This window comes from Chanos chanos, chromosome 8, assembly GCF_902362185.1.
Source record: "Chanos chanos chromosome 8, fChaCha1.1, whole genome shotgun sequence".
Taxonomy (NCBI): Eukaryota; Metazoa; Chordata; class Actinopteri; order Gonorynchiformes; family Chanidae; genus Chanos; species Chanos chanos.
In genome coordinates, this window is record NC_044502.1 from 24,909,103 (window position 1) to 24,925,463 (window position 16,361).

The 16,361-nt window shown below is 39.2% G+C and overlaps 1 protein-coding gene across 1 annotated transcript; it reads left to right on the plus strand.

Moving 5' to 3' along the window:
• The first annotated feature begins 4,451 nt into the window (after positions 1–4,451).
• LOC115819226 (E3 ubiquitin-protein ligase rififylin) lies at positions 4,452–9,509 on the plus strand. The gene is made up of 6 exons (XM_030782789.1): positions 4,452–4,490; positions 5,570–5,745; positions 7,903–8,325; positions 8,694–8,904; positions 9,118–9,141; positions 9,304–9,509. The coding sequence occupies exons 2-6, from the start codon at positions 5,578–5,580 to the stop codon at positions 9,486–9,488; spliced, it is 1,011 nt and encodes a 336-aa protein (XP_030638649.1). The 5' UTR covers positions 4,452–4,490; positions 5,570–5,577; the 3' UTR covers positions 9,489–9,509.
• Positions 9,510–16,361: the final 6,852 nt, after the last annotated feature.

Sequence of the window (16,361 nt, forward strand, 5' to 3'; positions counted from 1 at the left end):
AAGTGAAGAATATATTCAGTGTTATGTTTTGATTTAGCGAAGGATTTTATGTGATCAAATAAGCATTTTACTGGCTGTATTCAGAAAGGGAAGCAGTTTGATTTACAATAAACAGTCAGTGATCTCAATCAAATGTAAAATTAACAGTAAACAGTAAGTAATCTCAATCAAATATAAAAACACCCTTCAACAGCCAGTATGGCACTCTATCCATGTCCAAAAAAACAAGACGACTGAAATAAAACCTTGGTGATGACTGAGGGAGTCTGTCTTTGAGATGGCTTCCCATGATTTCAGCTCAACTGTGGCCAGCCTAGGATCAGTCTTCGGTTTATAGGGATAATACTTTGAAAAGCAGCCTGTAAAAGTAACATGTAATGAACTTGAAAAGCAGCCTGTAAAGGTAACATGTAATGAATTTTGACAGCAGAGAGCTGTCAGAGATCAGCCAGGAGAATGAAAGAACAGACAGATCAAACATTGTCAGCGTGTTTTAAACATAACACTCCCTACTGTTGACATAAAGCCAACTGTCATAAGTAGATATGACATGTTTTTATTGTAACTGGGTTACAGTGTTCCACAAAGTTTCTGAAGCTCTTTTGATGCCATTTCATTTAAGTGGAGAGACTATCCCAGCCAAATTCAGAAAGCCAAAAACACTCAGCTGTGTTTTTCAAATCTGTCAAGAGAAATCTGCAGCTTTGGAGGTATGTGAGAAATAATAGAAATGAGAAAATTTGGTGGAGCATCTCTTTTTTGTTACTGTTGCTTGATAATTTTCAAGAGCAACTCAAACAGTTTTAAATTCCACCAAATAGTATTTATAGAACAATCACAGTGCAAAACCTCTTGTATCACAAAAGAGATTTACACATTCTCATGCATACAGTGCTGGAACTAATGACATCACCAATGGAAACAAAGAACACTAGCCAAATATGGTAACGCAGGTCTTCTTAAGTGCCTTCCATTGTAGCCTGCTGTAGTGTTGATAATAAGACTGATCCTTGTGTTTGTATTTTATGTTGTGATTTGGATGGACACTGTACAATCAGATGGGTTTTTTTTCCTGTGATTCTTGTAAACCAGATGGACAACTGTAAAAGAGTATGTGTTTGAGAAGAATAATAAAATGTTCATTTCAGCTGCACTCTTAAACAGAAAATTATGCCAATGAGTGGGGTTTGGTTGTTTTCTCCCCTTCCCAGAATACATGAACATACTGTGTTTTTTTCCCTTTTTGCCTCCTTTATTTGTTTGTTGTAAATAGATTTTGATCTCTTTGTGCATTGTTTTTAAGGGTAACATTTTTGTCATTGATAGAGATATAGAGATTATATTGATGTATTAGTGCCTAAATGTAGAGGAAATACATTGTTTAAGAGCTAATTAACAGATCCACAATGCAGAGTCAGCACCCGGTGGTTTGACTACACACACGCGACTAACTCAGATAAGGAGCGCCACACGCACACACTCACTAGTTTGGAAAAGAGAAACCATAATGTAAAGGTGAAGAGAGAAGTGATCCCTTTTCCCCTACATTACTATTATGACCAGAATACAGATATGAGGGGAGAATGGAAGTAGTTAAAAATATTGTCTTTGTATGCAGTGTTTTGAGAGCTTTACCAAATACCAACTGCCAAAATGAACATGACTTCTCAGTTGCTGTCCAGCAGCCTTCCTGTTCTGGGTTGTTTTTTTGTTTTTATTGGTATATAATTAACACTGGTATGTAGTTCTATGGAAATTCATTTACATTTGCTTAATGTCTTTTACTTTCTTCGGGTTAACTGTTTTTGAGACAGCTGGAATTCAGAGAACTACTTCCTTTCACTGAATTAGTGTAAGGTCCCATTACCTGGGACCAGGTACAAATCTTACAGTTTGTCAACTCTGGAACTGTACGTTTGTGATTAATAAAACTCACTTTGTAAGCTCAGTTCAGTTTCACTTTCATTCGCCGAACGGTAATTATTTAAAAATTAATTATTAAGAATATAAGAAAATCATACGGTACACAAATCTATAATTCCGGGATCATGAACCAACGGCTTTCAACCCATATCTGATCTTTCAGGACCCTACATGGCTGTAAAAGTTAACAGAATGCCGAGTAGATGCTACAATACATGTGTAAGATTAGTGGGAAGTGTTTCCTTGACTGTCTTGCACGCGACCAAATCGCAACAGTCTGACATGACTGAAAGCGATGTTTGATTAATAAAAGCTCAGTCTACCTTAGAAAGTTTAAAGCGGAGTTACAATCGCATGAAGTGGCTTGTCTTATGGTTAGGGGAGCTGGATTTGACACCTCTACTGTTTTAATAATAACGATTCACGAATACGGTGCCTGAAAGGGAAAATTTAGTCCGACCACGCAGATTAAAAAGGCTTTCCGGAAAATTCAGAAATCACAGTATTTCCCATTTGCAATGAAAGTATGCTCTCTTCAAAGAACATCGGTTACATGGGCTTTTAAAAGCGCTATAGCCCATTACCGCATTAAAAGACCCAAATGATAAATGTGTGATAAACGATTAATCGTAAGTGCAAGAAAGGTCCAAAACAAATGTAATCAGTTGTTTCTTTCTGTGTCTGTTTTTGTTTTTCCAATTTTTGTGACGTGACTTTTTAAAAATTGGGATTACTCAACGATTTACGAGAGGCACGTTAAAATGAAATGACACTAATTTAAAAATTAATCAAAAAATACTTAAAATACGGACAAAAATAGCCATATTGTCATGCAACAACCAGTATTACTACCCGCAAAAGGCTTGCTGTTGTTGTTATTACATTAAAATTGTTTGAGTGTAAAGTTTACACTGGGTGGATGAATAAATAAATAAATCACTATTTAACCGCTATTGAAGACGACCTAAATTTATTTTCCAGTTGTTAAGCTGCATATCTAAATCAGCTGCTTGGACTCCGAGACACATTTATACTTTTATCCGCTGCTGTATTTAATCCAAAATATCAAGAGTTGTATTTCATTACACAACAAGCAGCACCCCCCCCCCCCCCCCCCCCCCCCACACACACACACACACACACTTTTTTTTTTTTTTTTTAAGGAAAACGCTTCGTAACTTCAACTTCGATGACCTACTGGTCGCCTGAATTTGCGTAAAGTTAAGGTTAATCTAAAAGCTAAATTCCTCCACACGTCCTTTCATCGTTAATAATTAGCTAGCTGAAACGGCGTAAGCCTATCTCAGTCGATTCCGAGTAGGACCTACACGTTGATCAGAGATTAGTAAACGCCTGCATTAAGCCTGCATCCCACTGACTTGCAGCTGATTCCCCTGGGTAACTACAACAATTGACGACCGACAGTTCTGCTTCCGCTAAAAACGATTAATGGTAATGGGATGGACGTGAAATGGATGTTTGACGAATACTGGGGACTACTACAGAAGCTCTTTGACAATAATAGTGTATATAAAGCAATAGCCTACATATGAAATATCTGATAAGAACGGATGGCACAATGATGAACCTGATGGGTTTGTCGATGAAGATGAACTCCTTGTCCTTTAAAAGTTTTACTCCAGCTCTGTTGATTGATTGCTCTTTGGTTTAACGCTGTCTTCTTTTCAACCCAGCTTTGTAGTGTGCTAACCCACCAACTAGACACAAGTCAGAGCATCACATCCCACGCCAGTCTTAAACAGGCTTTGCTTTTCGGGTGATTCGATTTACCTGGTTGGTTCAGTGTCCGTGTTTTACAGACGGTCTTCAGTTCTGGCCTTGCTCCCAGTTTCCTTTCTAAAATGTCAAAATGTCGACCATCAGCCTTGCTCGAACAGAATACTCTTTGGTCCCAAGATTATGAGGATCTGGTTACCGAAATTAGTCTGGAGGTTTTAGTTACACGTCTGACAGCGCCCTCTGCTGGATTTTACAGCACAAAGTTTACACCTGAAACCTGCGGGGACAAACTTTACTGATCTCGTATATTGTTTTCAATGGATATAACAGCACACTTAGGTGACATTGACGGATGATGTACGTACACCTATCAACTAACATATAGTGTTGAATGCGTTAAGTATATGCTAAAGCCTGACTATTGCTGATGTTCAGGATTAGAGTACATCCACAAAGTCGAAAGAATCAATTATAATGTCAGTATGGACGCGGAATTGCAGGAAATGTCAAAAAACCGTCTACAGACACATTTGATCACTAAAGATAAGGGTTAATGCTTTATCATTTACGTTTTAAAATGACTGCGGTATTCTGTGGTGCACCCGTCAGCCCAGTGCGAGGCGTTATGGATATTTGTAAGACGCATCACATCTGTATCGCGAGAACACCAGGCCGACTGTTATGGCTGTTCGTTCAGCTCTTTCAAACGCACAGACCCACAAACATCGCCAATAAGATCGCCCAGTCTGTGTCTTATAATTTACGGAAGACTCATTGTATGATTGAGCGATGGAGGATACCAAAACAATGTGCCCCGGGTCCCTAAGGTAAGACTGCTTTTCTTGCAGTGACCAAACAGAATAAATGCTACTATAGCTAGCTAGCCGGTGCTTGTGACGTTGAAAGTGAATTGTAGTTTGTCTGTCATTCACTTCTCTGATGTATGACATACGACGCATGATGTACAGTCTTTTTACTTTTCCGTGTCATTGTTAGGCATGCCATTCGTGTGTGGAACGATGCGATGCGACAGTGCATGGTTGAGGCTCGTTTAGCTGCTGAATCTTAAACATCGCGTTACAGATTTTCATTTGATGCTGTTTCGATGCCCTCTTCGGTCAGTTTATTAGCTGCTGCTTTTCACTGAGAGCCACCCAGATAGCCAACCCACAGGTAGCTGCTCTCACCTCATTAATTATAGAGGCATGAAATAACGGCAACTGGCTTTGCATCAGGTAACGGTCACCCGCTCATCAATGTGGTAATCGTTTTCATTTGGATGTCCGGCAGCCAGATGTGGCATCACATGATATCACGCTGTAGACTACAGAATTATATTCCGAATTTACAGTTTGCTACGTTGTCAATGAATTTACTCTTCGACTAAAATGTGAATGATGCGAAAAGTAGTGAGTGGTTATGGTGCGTGTTGTAGAGGCAGTAGGATGCAGTACATTCTGTCAGGACGTTATGTTCAGTTATGTTGCATCGTATTGGCTGTCCAGGGGGACACATACCTAAAGCCATTATACAGTGCGGAATACAACTTATTTAAATACAAAATCTGCAAACAATTCGACTCCCCACCTCTCACCATCTCTTCAGAACAGTGGGTTATGTACCTAATAGCACACTGCACTGCTCAATATGCTTGTAGAAAAGCTTTGCAGCTTGATTGTAACAAATTAATGCTGCTAAAATTTAACCAAGTTCATCTTGCTATGACTCGATATCACAGTGGACTCTAGATTATTTGCGTCAGAACACACAGGAGCCTTCTCTGCTCTTCAGGTCTCCATGGAGATCCATACAGAGGTTGTAGTACACCCACTCTAGAGACAACAGGGTTGATTACCAAACAGTTTTTTTTTTTTTCCTATAAAGTCTCATAATTTGTGTTGCGTAGGGAGGAGCATGTTGCCTTCCTGTTGTAGCTGGCACTGTGTGGACCCCACCGCCACCGTGGAAGAAAGCAGGAGCTCATGGCAGCAGGCCTACACCCACTCGGGCTACAGCACCTCCCCACCCTCCCCCGCCCACCTGTGCAAGGCCTGCGGGGGCCAGTTTGACAGTATGAGGAGGGTAAGGCTGATAATCGACACAGTCTGTGAACTCAACCTTGTTAAAACTCATTCACTATGTTGGTAAATCACATGGTTGTTAAGTTTCCTGATATTGTCAGGATGGTGTCTGGTCATTGAAACTTTGCCAACTGAGTTCACTGAGGATGCTGACTGGGGTAATATTCACCATAACAATATGAAAGTGAATTTTTATGTTCTTTATTTGAACATCACACAACACATTTCCCATTTTTGAAAAATGTATTTATTTGCTTCCTTAAACCAAAATACATGACCAGATTTACATAAAAATTCAAACATAGTATTGTTCCTAGATTCTCACATATTTGAGAGAACCATCATCATGCAGTCAGTGAGAATAAACATAGAGAGATAGATATGATTTTCATTCATCCCACTTTCAATGAAACTCATCAACAGGAAAGCAGCGATAGCACTTCACATGCGAGTTAATGGCCTGGTACACACACACAGCCTGGTACACACACACAGCCTGGTACACACACACGACCTGGTACACACACACGACCTGGTACACACACACGGCCTGGTACACGCACAGTTACATCTGAAGACAACTCCCAGACAGAGAAACAGTTAGGACTGAGTGAAAAAGAAATAGGGCACTGATGCAGTTGAGACTGACTCTTAGTTACCGTGATATGAACTCTTAACTGATATTGGTCACTGCTGATATTCACACTACTTTTTCTGAAGTGTTCATCTGTAAAGTCAAAATATGACAAGACTCTACGCTTACTTTTTTTTCAGGGAGCACTTGTGCGCCCAAGTTAAAAAAAATTTAGGAGCACAGACAAAAATTTGGGCGCAGTCAGTTCTGTTTTTAAGAACTTAAACATAATGCATCACTCTTATGCAATTAAACAGTGCACACATTGGAAAGTTTAAGAATGACTGACAAAAAATTTACAGGAAACAGGATTTCAAAGAATATTACTTTATTTTCAGTTCATTGTATTTTCATGCTGATATTTTATATACTACATATAAAAGTCGTTAGAAGTAGGGCTGGGCGATATAGCTGAAAAATTTGTTAAAATAAAATGTTTCATTTTAGTCGATATCGATCATTATTGATTATTTGAAATGATAAAGATTGTACTATTATCAGGAGAAAAAAGGTTGAATTTAACCACTTGTGCCGCATTTTGTACGACGGAGTATTAATACCACGTGGAAGGAAAAAAAATGTAATGAGAATAAAATCATAATATTTCAAGAAAAAAGTTGTAATATTAAGAGAATAAAGCCGTAATTTTACGAGGAAAAACCATAATATTACGAGAATAAAATCGTAACAAAAGAGGCCATTTCCTCCAAGTCCGTGTGGTTCTTTCTTCGGAATAGACGCAATCTTTCTAGCACAATCTTTTCAAATTCCTGATAGTTATGATAATGTGGTGCTGATGTGCTACCAACAGGTTTAAGTATTTCGTTTGGCTATTTCTGAAAACTATACTAAAGTATAACTTCACAAGATGCTTCACGTTCCTCATTTTAACGCAGGCGGCAGGCTGCTCTTCAGATATTGCCCCTCTAAAATAAAAAATAACAGGTAGCCTAAAATTACGACCTTATTCTCGAAATCTCAGACCCAACCCCCCCCGAACGGGGCCGTACTCTGTCGTAATTTTGAATTTAACCACCCTAATTTTATCAACAGTTTCTTCACTGTGGGCGCTCATTATTTTCCCACTCCACCTGTTGTTGTTGTTGTGTCACATGTCGATGGTGCAACCGAACCATACACGTGTTAAATGATCGGCTGTTTGCGTGTCATTCGCAGCATGCTCCATTATCAAGGGATATGATAAGACGAATCATAAATTCCTATGTAGATTTAAGAAGTGCTACAGCAAAATGCAATGTAATATGTGATCAGTGGAGGCTGATTAAATTTTTATCGTTGACAAAAGAATGAACAGAGACACTGAATGAAAGGTCACTTTCCTCTTTGGTCCAATTGAAATAAATATGATTTAGTTCCATCCTACACATCTTAACAATTTGGTACGGCAGCTCTAAGGAACAGAAAACTGAATTTGGTGCATTTTTGGGCAGGCAGGCTTGTTTTTGACAGGCATTAGTTTCTCTTAAAGCCTGATGGTTCTGCTCATGTCTCTGGTCCCTGTAGCATGTCTGTGTGGACTGTAAGAAGTCGTTCTGTGGCCGCTGCTCCGTGCAGCTAGAGCTGGTGCCACGCCTGTGTCTCACCTGCCAGCGTTTCCACCGCACCCTGTTTGACCGCGCCACACTGATGAGGCTGAAGGTCAAGGAGCTGCGGGACTACCTGCACCTGCATGAGGTTCCCACGCAGACATGCCGAGAGAAAGAGGAGCTAGTGGAGCTGGTCCTGGGCCAACAGACGCCCAGCAGGAGCAGCAGTGATACTGTCTCCCAACCCACTGCACCAGAGCTTTCTGAAGCTCCCACACCACTTCCTCCTCCACTGGCAGAGTCCGAGCAACTCACTGAGGAGGAAGAGGAAGAGGAAGGGGAGGAGGAAGAAGAGGAAGGGGAGGAGGAAGAAGAGGAAGGGGAGGAGGAAGAAGAGGAGGTATGTGTTAATGTAGATACCTTCAGATTGACTCATATCCATGGCACCTGTCAATCAACATGTGAATGAAAATGTGGAACATGGAAATGAATAGCAGGGAGTACAAATATTAAGTGTTTTCTCTCTGTGGCGTGAGCCTTAATTTTGATGGAACTGAACAGAATGTTTGTATTCAATTGTTCGTATCAGTCTTAGGTGAAATGTTTGGATAATTCAGTTTAAAAAAAAAAACCAAAACTGTTTTGTTGTCTATGGAGTAAAAATACCCCCAAATACAAACATTACCCTAATTTTTCAAACACAAACTGCATTCTAGAATTTCTAGAGTTGGTCACAGCTGTAACTCTTCCTCTGTGTGTGTGACTCAGTCCTCCGACAGCGATGAGAGTGTGGTACCGGGCCGCAGGGCGTCTCTCTCAGACTTGAGCAGCGTAGAGGACATCGAGGGCCTGAGCGTGCGACAGCTCAAAGAGATCCTGTCTCGCAATTTTGTCAACTACAAGGGATGCTGTGAGAAGTGGGAGCTGATGGAGAGAGTTACACGTCTCTATAACGATCAGAAAGACCTGCAGAATTTTGGTGAGTTAAGACGGCCAATATCACAGGGCCTGCTGCGAAACTGTCTGGACGTCCATCATAGTTCTGTCATTTGTTTCAGGTCTTGGTCTAGATCTCTCTCACTTAGTGAAGAAGTTGTTCATTTGATTGTCATTGATTCTTTTTTTTTTTTTTTTTTTTAAGTAATTACGCTAGTTGTTCATTAACCTCGAAAAACTCTGTCTTGCTTTGCAGTTTCAAGTACGAAGAAAGAAGCAGGTAAGTGATGTGATGTTTCTGTAGAGAAAAGAGAACAATCAGCAATATCTAAAATTTCAGAGATCTCTTAAAGTCTGTGTTTCTCATGAGTAGTAGGTCTAATCGTGTCCTGTGTGAAAGTCATGTTCTGAGTTGAGGGAGTGTTGTCTGTTTTGTGTCCAGCAGAGCCAGCTGAGCCCAGCGGCCCAGAGGAAAACCTCTGTAAGATTTGTATGGACTCTCCCATCGACTGTGTGTTACTGGAGTGTGGACACATGGTGACGTGCAGTAAATGCGGGAAACGCATGAGCGAGTGCCCCATCTGTAGACAGTATGTGGTTCGAGCCGTCCATGTCTTCAGATCCTGATACCTGGGACAGGCAGTCATCTAGAGATGGTTCACTGAATGCACACACACAAACACACACATACATGCATATACACACGCACACACATATATGCATACACACACACACACACAAACACAGGGTCTGAGACCAAAGAGCCTGACTGGAACATGACCAGGAATAAGAAAAGAGTGTATGATTTAATGCAGTGTTCCTACAGTATGCCAGGGAGACTAGGTGTTTGTAACAGGATCACTGATGAAGTAAGGAAGCATAAATACATACTTTATGTGACAAATCTGAAAAAAAAAAAAAATCATATGTTTGGCAGGTGGATTTCTTTGATCTTGGCCTGTGAATCATAAAGATGACTCTAGATGTTACACACATCCACACCTGGACTCACACACACGCATTCACACACACACACACACACACACACACACACACACACTCTTCCATGTTGTTCTAGACTCTGGCCTCTATTTCCTGGCATTCCTAATTGATGCTTGCTCCCTATAAGTTATTTTTTTCATTTATTAACTCCATTTAATTCCTGCATAAAGCTTTTGACTTGTTAGTACAGATCACTTTATAGTTTCAGATTTGAGTTTGCTGTGACAAAAACAGTTCTGTTTTCCGCTGTGCGGGTGTTGCACTCTGCTGTGACGTGTGTATGTGTGTGTTTGTCTGTGAGTACGTGTGTACGTTTGTGTGTGTGTTACATTTCTTGCTGCTGCTTGCCCTTTAATGACACTGCTCACACACACACACACACACACACAGAGTTGGGCTTAGCTTTGAAAAGGTTTCAGATACAGGGTATAAAACACTCGAGCACTGTACACACACACACACACACACACACACACCATCTTTCAGTCCCTGTAACATGTTCTGTGGCCTGCGAGCAGATTAGCGTTCCTCAGAGGGAACAGTTTCTCAACACAGTTGTTCTCACTGGAATCTGTTACAGTATTTATAACAAAACTCTACTTGTGCATTATGGTGACCCTCACTGTAAACCAACATCAGGTGTGCAGCTACCCTAACACTGGACTGGTGTGTTTAGTCATTTCAGTGAATAGGTGCTATCTTCAGACTTCTGTGCTCTTCCAGATCACATCACATCAGCCTTACCTCTCTTCTGATCAAGGTCGGACACAAACTAAGGAGCGCTTTCAGATGGGGTTTTCTGTTCAAATGTTCATCTGTAGAGAAACTAAAGAGCGCTTTCCGATGGAGTTTTCCATTCAGATGTTCATCTGCAGAGAACTAGGTGCCTCATCGGTTCTTTATGTGTATATAGGGGAGTTTTGAGGAGGAAAGAACAAATTTTGGCAAAGTTCACTGGGCTGATGAAGAGAGTTCAGACTTAAATGGTGATGATACAGTAGGTGTGGTTACTGTTAGCTGACATGGTGCTCCTGTCCATACCCATAGTGTGAGTGCCAAAAAAGAGTCATTATACATCACTGTATCTGCTCAGTGGAATCCCACTACGACTGGTCGACCCAAAATGTACACTTTTCAAGTGATGCAGCAAATTCTTAAAATTACAGAGGTGAGCTTGTCTTAAGCAATGCCGAGTTTTCGCGAAGGAAATGCGAATTCATCTGAAGTGATGCTGTATGTTCTAGAACTTACGTGAAGTGAATCTGTCTCAACTGACACAGTGTATTCTAGAACGAAGCTTGTGAAAACATAAGCATCATGTACATAATTTGTGAGTCATAACTTGTGATATCATTGGAAGTGAACGTCAGTTCTGGTACATGAAAGACTGATCCAGGAGTACTACTGTTAAGTTCACACAATAATGGAGAAATACAAACATTTGTTTTTGTTTGATTGTTTTATTGTAGACATTTTAAACAGATATGAATGTATCATGAATTGTGAATTTGTGACAATGTTCTGATTTGTATCTGCCTGTCTATGTTCTGGAATGCTCCGTCACTAGGATAGATTCAGCCGCTCTCACGTCTATAATCTACTAATGTTAGACATAACTTAGACGATTCTTACATGCTCCGTAACACAAAGTTTATTCAGTTGATTTGTAGTGGTTTTGATTTGTAAAAACTGACAGCGCACTAAAAACGTATGTCATCTAAATGTCTGACAGATTCTGTTATCAAACATATATGCACCAATATACATTTAATGCAAATGTAGATAAATGGAATATCATGATATATTGCAGTGTCTTTATGTCACAAAAATGATTTATTCATCCATTCTTGTCTCTGACAACTCGTCAGATGGTTGAGTAGCAGTGGTAGTCAGGCCAATCAGCAGACACATGCTCTACAGAGACATGCTCCTCACCTGCATTCAGCCTGGGGTGGAATCAGGTGAATGGAAGAAGTCTGAATGGTTTGGACAGCTTTTTTTTGTTGTTTATTGATTTACATTTAAATGTATTTATTATGTTTAGTCGGTCAGATATATGAGTGTGTCTTTTCAAACAGTCAGCCAACTAACTCAGTGTTTACAGTTTGGTCTTTGGAGAAAGAGTGCTCTTTTGCCAAAATGTATTTCCTCTACATGCTTGTCTTGACTAAATTTCTTGAGGAACGGTGCCCGTACTCGCCTACAGAAAGGTGACCAGTCTTACATGATCCGTGTCTGCCTACAGAAAAGTGGTTGGTCTTATGTGATCCGTGTCTGCTGTGTTTGTGCGCCTGGGCTCATGGCAGTGCATGTCAGATGTAAACGAGCGTGTGATACTATGAGGACTCGCCCAAACTGAAACCAGTGTTATGTTATGGAGCTGAACATTATGAATGTGTCTGTGTAAATGGATAGAGATGCCCCTTGCCAAGCCTTTGTGCCAAGCTGAGTAGTGTACCTCTTTAAGACTGTGATAATAACCTCTTAAATCTGCGGACCTAGACATCAATGTGGCGTTTCTATTTGAATAAGTGTAATTATTATTGAAATTATATTAAAATCAACTTTCAGTATTTTAAATGTCATTAGTATTTTGAAAAACTTAAAGTACACTAAGAATATTCAGAAAAAAGTCCTCAGTGTGGTTAGTAAAACATTTAAGTGGAATGCTGTTATACAAAATTGTGACAAAAAGTTTACTTTAAAGTAATGTAATTACACAGTGTGTATTCATATACTACTAATGGAAATGTGAAGCTCTGCAGTGTGTGAGAGTAGAGATAAAGGCCTGCATGTGTTCGCTGGAACTAGGGACACAAACAGTAGTTATTTTGAACAAGCACTCGGAAATTTCTCCTTTGAATATGTATCTGGTACGTTTAAAACATAAGATATTGGATTCTGTTTCTTGAGTGTGTATGTGTGTGTGCTTTGTTTACCTCAATACGCTATGATTTGTCATATGAGCTATGATATAATGAAAATAATCACAGTAACACTTCTCTGCAATGTATTCTGCAATGTGAACGTACATTTTTATCATATTACTCGCATGTCGTTCTGTAGCCGTCATAAAGGTTTTCATACAGGTAGCGTGATGTACGAAATGCTGACTATTCCAAGACTACGCCTAAACTACATGCATTTGTAACTAAGGAGGAAAGTAAAATATATATTTTTAAACTTTTATTACTATAAACAGCTGTTCTCTTGTGTAGATATTTGGTTTGATGGTTTTGTATTCATTAAAAAGACCTTGCAACACTCGCTTTACTGTTTTACCAATGTGTCATTGAATCGACCATAACCTGAGCGGCACAACGGAAATTTTCCCCAAGTTTTCTGTTTGTAGATACTTTGCATTGGAAGAGTTGCTACATAAGGAATGAGAATTAGGATTCGGTAAACTTGTTCAGAGCCACTGTTTGTATTACGCATTCATGGTTTTAGCGTATAAACTGGAGGCTTACATCGGAGGCAATAGATTGGGGGGAACAGTGAAAGTAATTTAATTAATTTAAAGCATGTAGCACCAGGCTGAAAAAACTGTATTTGCCTGACAATGACTCATTTGGGCACTGGCTGCATTGCCTTTTTTATGTGGTCCAATGTCCTGTTTATGATCATCACGGAGCATGAGGAAGGAATAAGTCATGTGGAGATGACAGAATCATCACGGGTTGTTGCTCATGTAATACGAGAGGATCAGTGACACAGTCTGTAGGTTGTCTGGGATCTCTTAAACATTCCAAAACATTTTAATGACAACTTTGAGCCCCTCTTCAAGCTCTAAGCGTGGCAGGACCTCTTAGCGAATCACATGACCTGTCCCATTCCCGCTTTTCCCGTTAAACTGTGATCATTTAAAGGGTACACAGAGGGCAAAACACATTACAGAACGAGAAGTATTTGATTTTATGCATTACCATTTGAGTATTTGACTTATGTAAAAGGCTTGTTTGTTACATTGTAGAATCAGTGTTTTGTGAATGAAGAATTTGATCAGAATACTCTGAATAAAGACACTCAATGTGGAAGTTTTCATTCAGCGAATTTAAACATGCAGCGAAACCCGCTGAAATAATTGATGTACATGATTTTCTACGTGCTGTGTGCTCCGTTTATTTGTGACACTAGCAGGGACGATGTGCTTCAACTAATATCGTCCTTAGACTCCACTGACTCTGAAATCATGAAGAACGTAGAGGTTTCCACAGACTGGACAGGGGGGAGCAGAGCCCAGGCACGCGGGTGTACACAGCACCTTTTCCCTGTAGGATAAACCAGAGCGGTAGAGGGAACATCTCTTTCAACGGTTCTGGGATAAACCTAATAGCGTAAGATTGAACTGACCAATAGCATCAGCCTGTGTGGGAGCACACTTGCTTGTATGTTCATTCTCGCGTCCTAAAATTACATCACAAATTACTTCTCTGTGAAGGTAAAGTGTAGTGGGAGAAACAAACTGGTCTTAATAAAAAAAAAAAAGGCAAACGTAATATGCTGCGAAAGTGGAGTTAGAGACTGATTAGAATAACAGAAAAAAATGTATGTGGTGTTAACACGTGTATATTCCTTTGTGTGGTAAAGATTGTACCTCATCAGCAATTTATGTCATTGTCAGTCAGAAAATGTTCTGCTTCAGGATTTCAACTGTGACGTCTCCGCATTAAACAAACTTTACCCTAATTTTCACCTAGCTAACAGGCTAACCAATTAACCCTTTTGCCGTGACAGAAAAAAATGCTCTTGTGTCCTCCAGATGGTGCTCATGTGCGAAAATGTTAGCTATGTGTAAATTTAACTGCGTAAACCACTTTAAACATGAGAATCTGTTCCTACAAACCACATGAAACATCATATATAATTAAGAAACTAAGCATCCAGGATACCAGAATTAAATCAAAATATAGATTATAACTAACTACTGATATTCTGAAAACAGCAAATGTTTAAAATATTTAAAATGGGAAAAAATTTAAATGTAACAGTACATACATAAATACCTCAGGGAATATCAGAAAAAAATATTATGGATTAACATTTTAGAAACATTGAAAATGAATATGTCACATTTGGCTCAGTGTTTCCTCTGGAACTGTTTTGTTGCTGCTGTGGTAAGGGGTGAGGGATAGAATAAATCTGTTTATTTACCGTTTATCAGTATTCAGTATTATTAGCCAAATATTTTTGTTAACTCAAGGAGCAGCCGTTGACAACTACTCCCAGGCAGTTAAGAGAGATTTAGCAATGTAGCTGAATCAATGAAATTTGAACTTTAATTCAGTGAAGGTGAATACATGGTAAGATATGGTAAATCTCCATCAACAATCAGATCCTGATTTTAGTAGTAAATGACTACCTGTCAGTTAAAGACTTATGACAGTGATTCATAACAGAGCACTGGGACTAAATCTTCATGTATTTGTCATTAAAAACTATGTTTATCATGTACATGATTCGTGTATACATATGACAGTAATGGTGTGTCTTATGCTGTCTGAGTAGCTGTTTAGCCTAGGAGGCTACTGAGAAAAACAAGCATTGCATGACAGCATTGTTTTGAGAATATGCATAAACAGGAATTTTTAAAATCATTTAAACTTTTATTTTACTTTAATTATATTATTTGTTTATATTATTATTATGTTTAGCCATGGTAGCAAAGTTTGTTCTGAGGCCAAACATGTAATCAAAATAATAAGGCATGATAAACTATGACTTTGTCCCCCTAACACATCCTACTGGGGAAATATACAAAAGCAATGACAAATAGACCAAACTACTCCTTGGATTCTCCAAGATTTGCCATTGCTGGTGTGATATTTGAGAATTGGTTCTGCATGGACATAACATGGAAAATATTCACATTCTACTACCGCATCACCTACTACTAACCCATTCTCATGACCAAAACTGGGCATGAGACTTCTGGAGAGCTAGTCTGAGCTGTCAGTCAAATCTGTCCTTTCTAATCAATGACAAACTCATTAATGATTTTAAATGTGTGACAGCCCAGGGCAACTCTGCATATGATCAAACTGTGACATTTTATGAACTTTTCCAGAATGTTGAACTGTTCTGACCAAGTTTAACTTCCAAATTTTCAGATATCTGCTACCTAATATTTTCAGATAACATATCCCAAGTTATGACATTTAAAAGTCAAAGTTTATTTCTTTCTCACTACCCTCATAGCTCAGAAATGGTTTAAGGCTTGGCTTCATTTTTAGTTTGTCAGAAAAGAATCCAAATACCTCATTTACTTGTGTTTTCTTTCCTCAGTGAAGTCTTAATCCTGAAGACTTATTAATCATGCACCCCTAAGTCATCATCATCATCATCATCATCATCAAACTGACAACCTATGTCACACAGCACCTTCAATGTTTTTTTTCATGTTTAAACAAACAAACAAACAAACAAACAAACAAACCACGTTTATAAATCTTACAATCATGAAAACATGTTTATTTAAAATGCCTGCTAGGCAAAGAT

Excerpts from the sequence above, each read along its gene's own strand:
- LOC115819226 (XM_030782789.1), top strand. The coding sequence starts at position 5,578 with ATGTTGCCTTCCTGTTGTAGCTGGCACTGTGTGGACCCCACCGCCACC. Across the intron at positions 5,746-7,902 it reads AGTTTGACAGTATGAGGAGG|CATGTCTGTGTGGACTGTAA; the intron begins GTAAGGCTGATA and ends TGGTCCCTGTAG. Across the intron at positions 8,905-9,117 it reads GAAAGACCTGCAGAATTTTG|TTTCAAGTACGAAGAAAGAA; the intron begins GTGAGTTAAGAC and ends CTTGCTTTGCAG.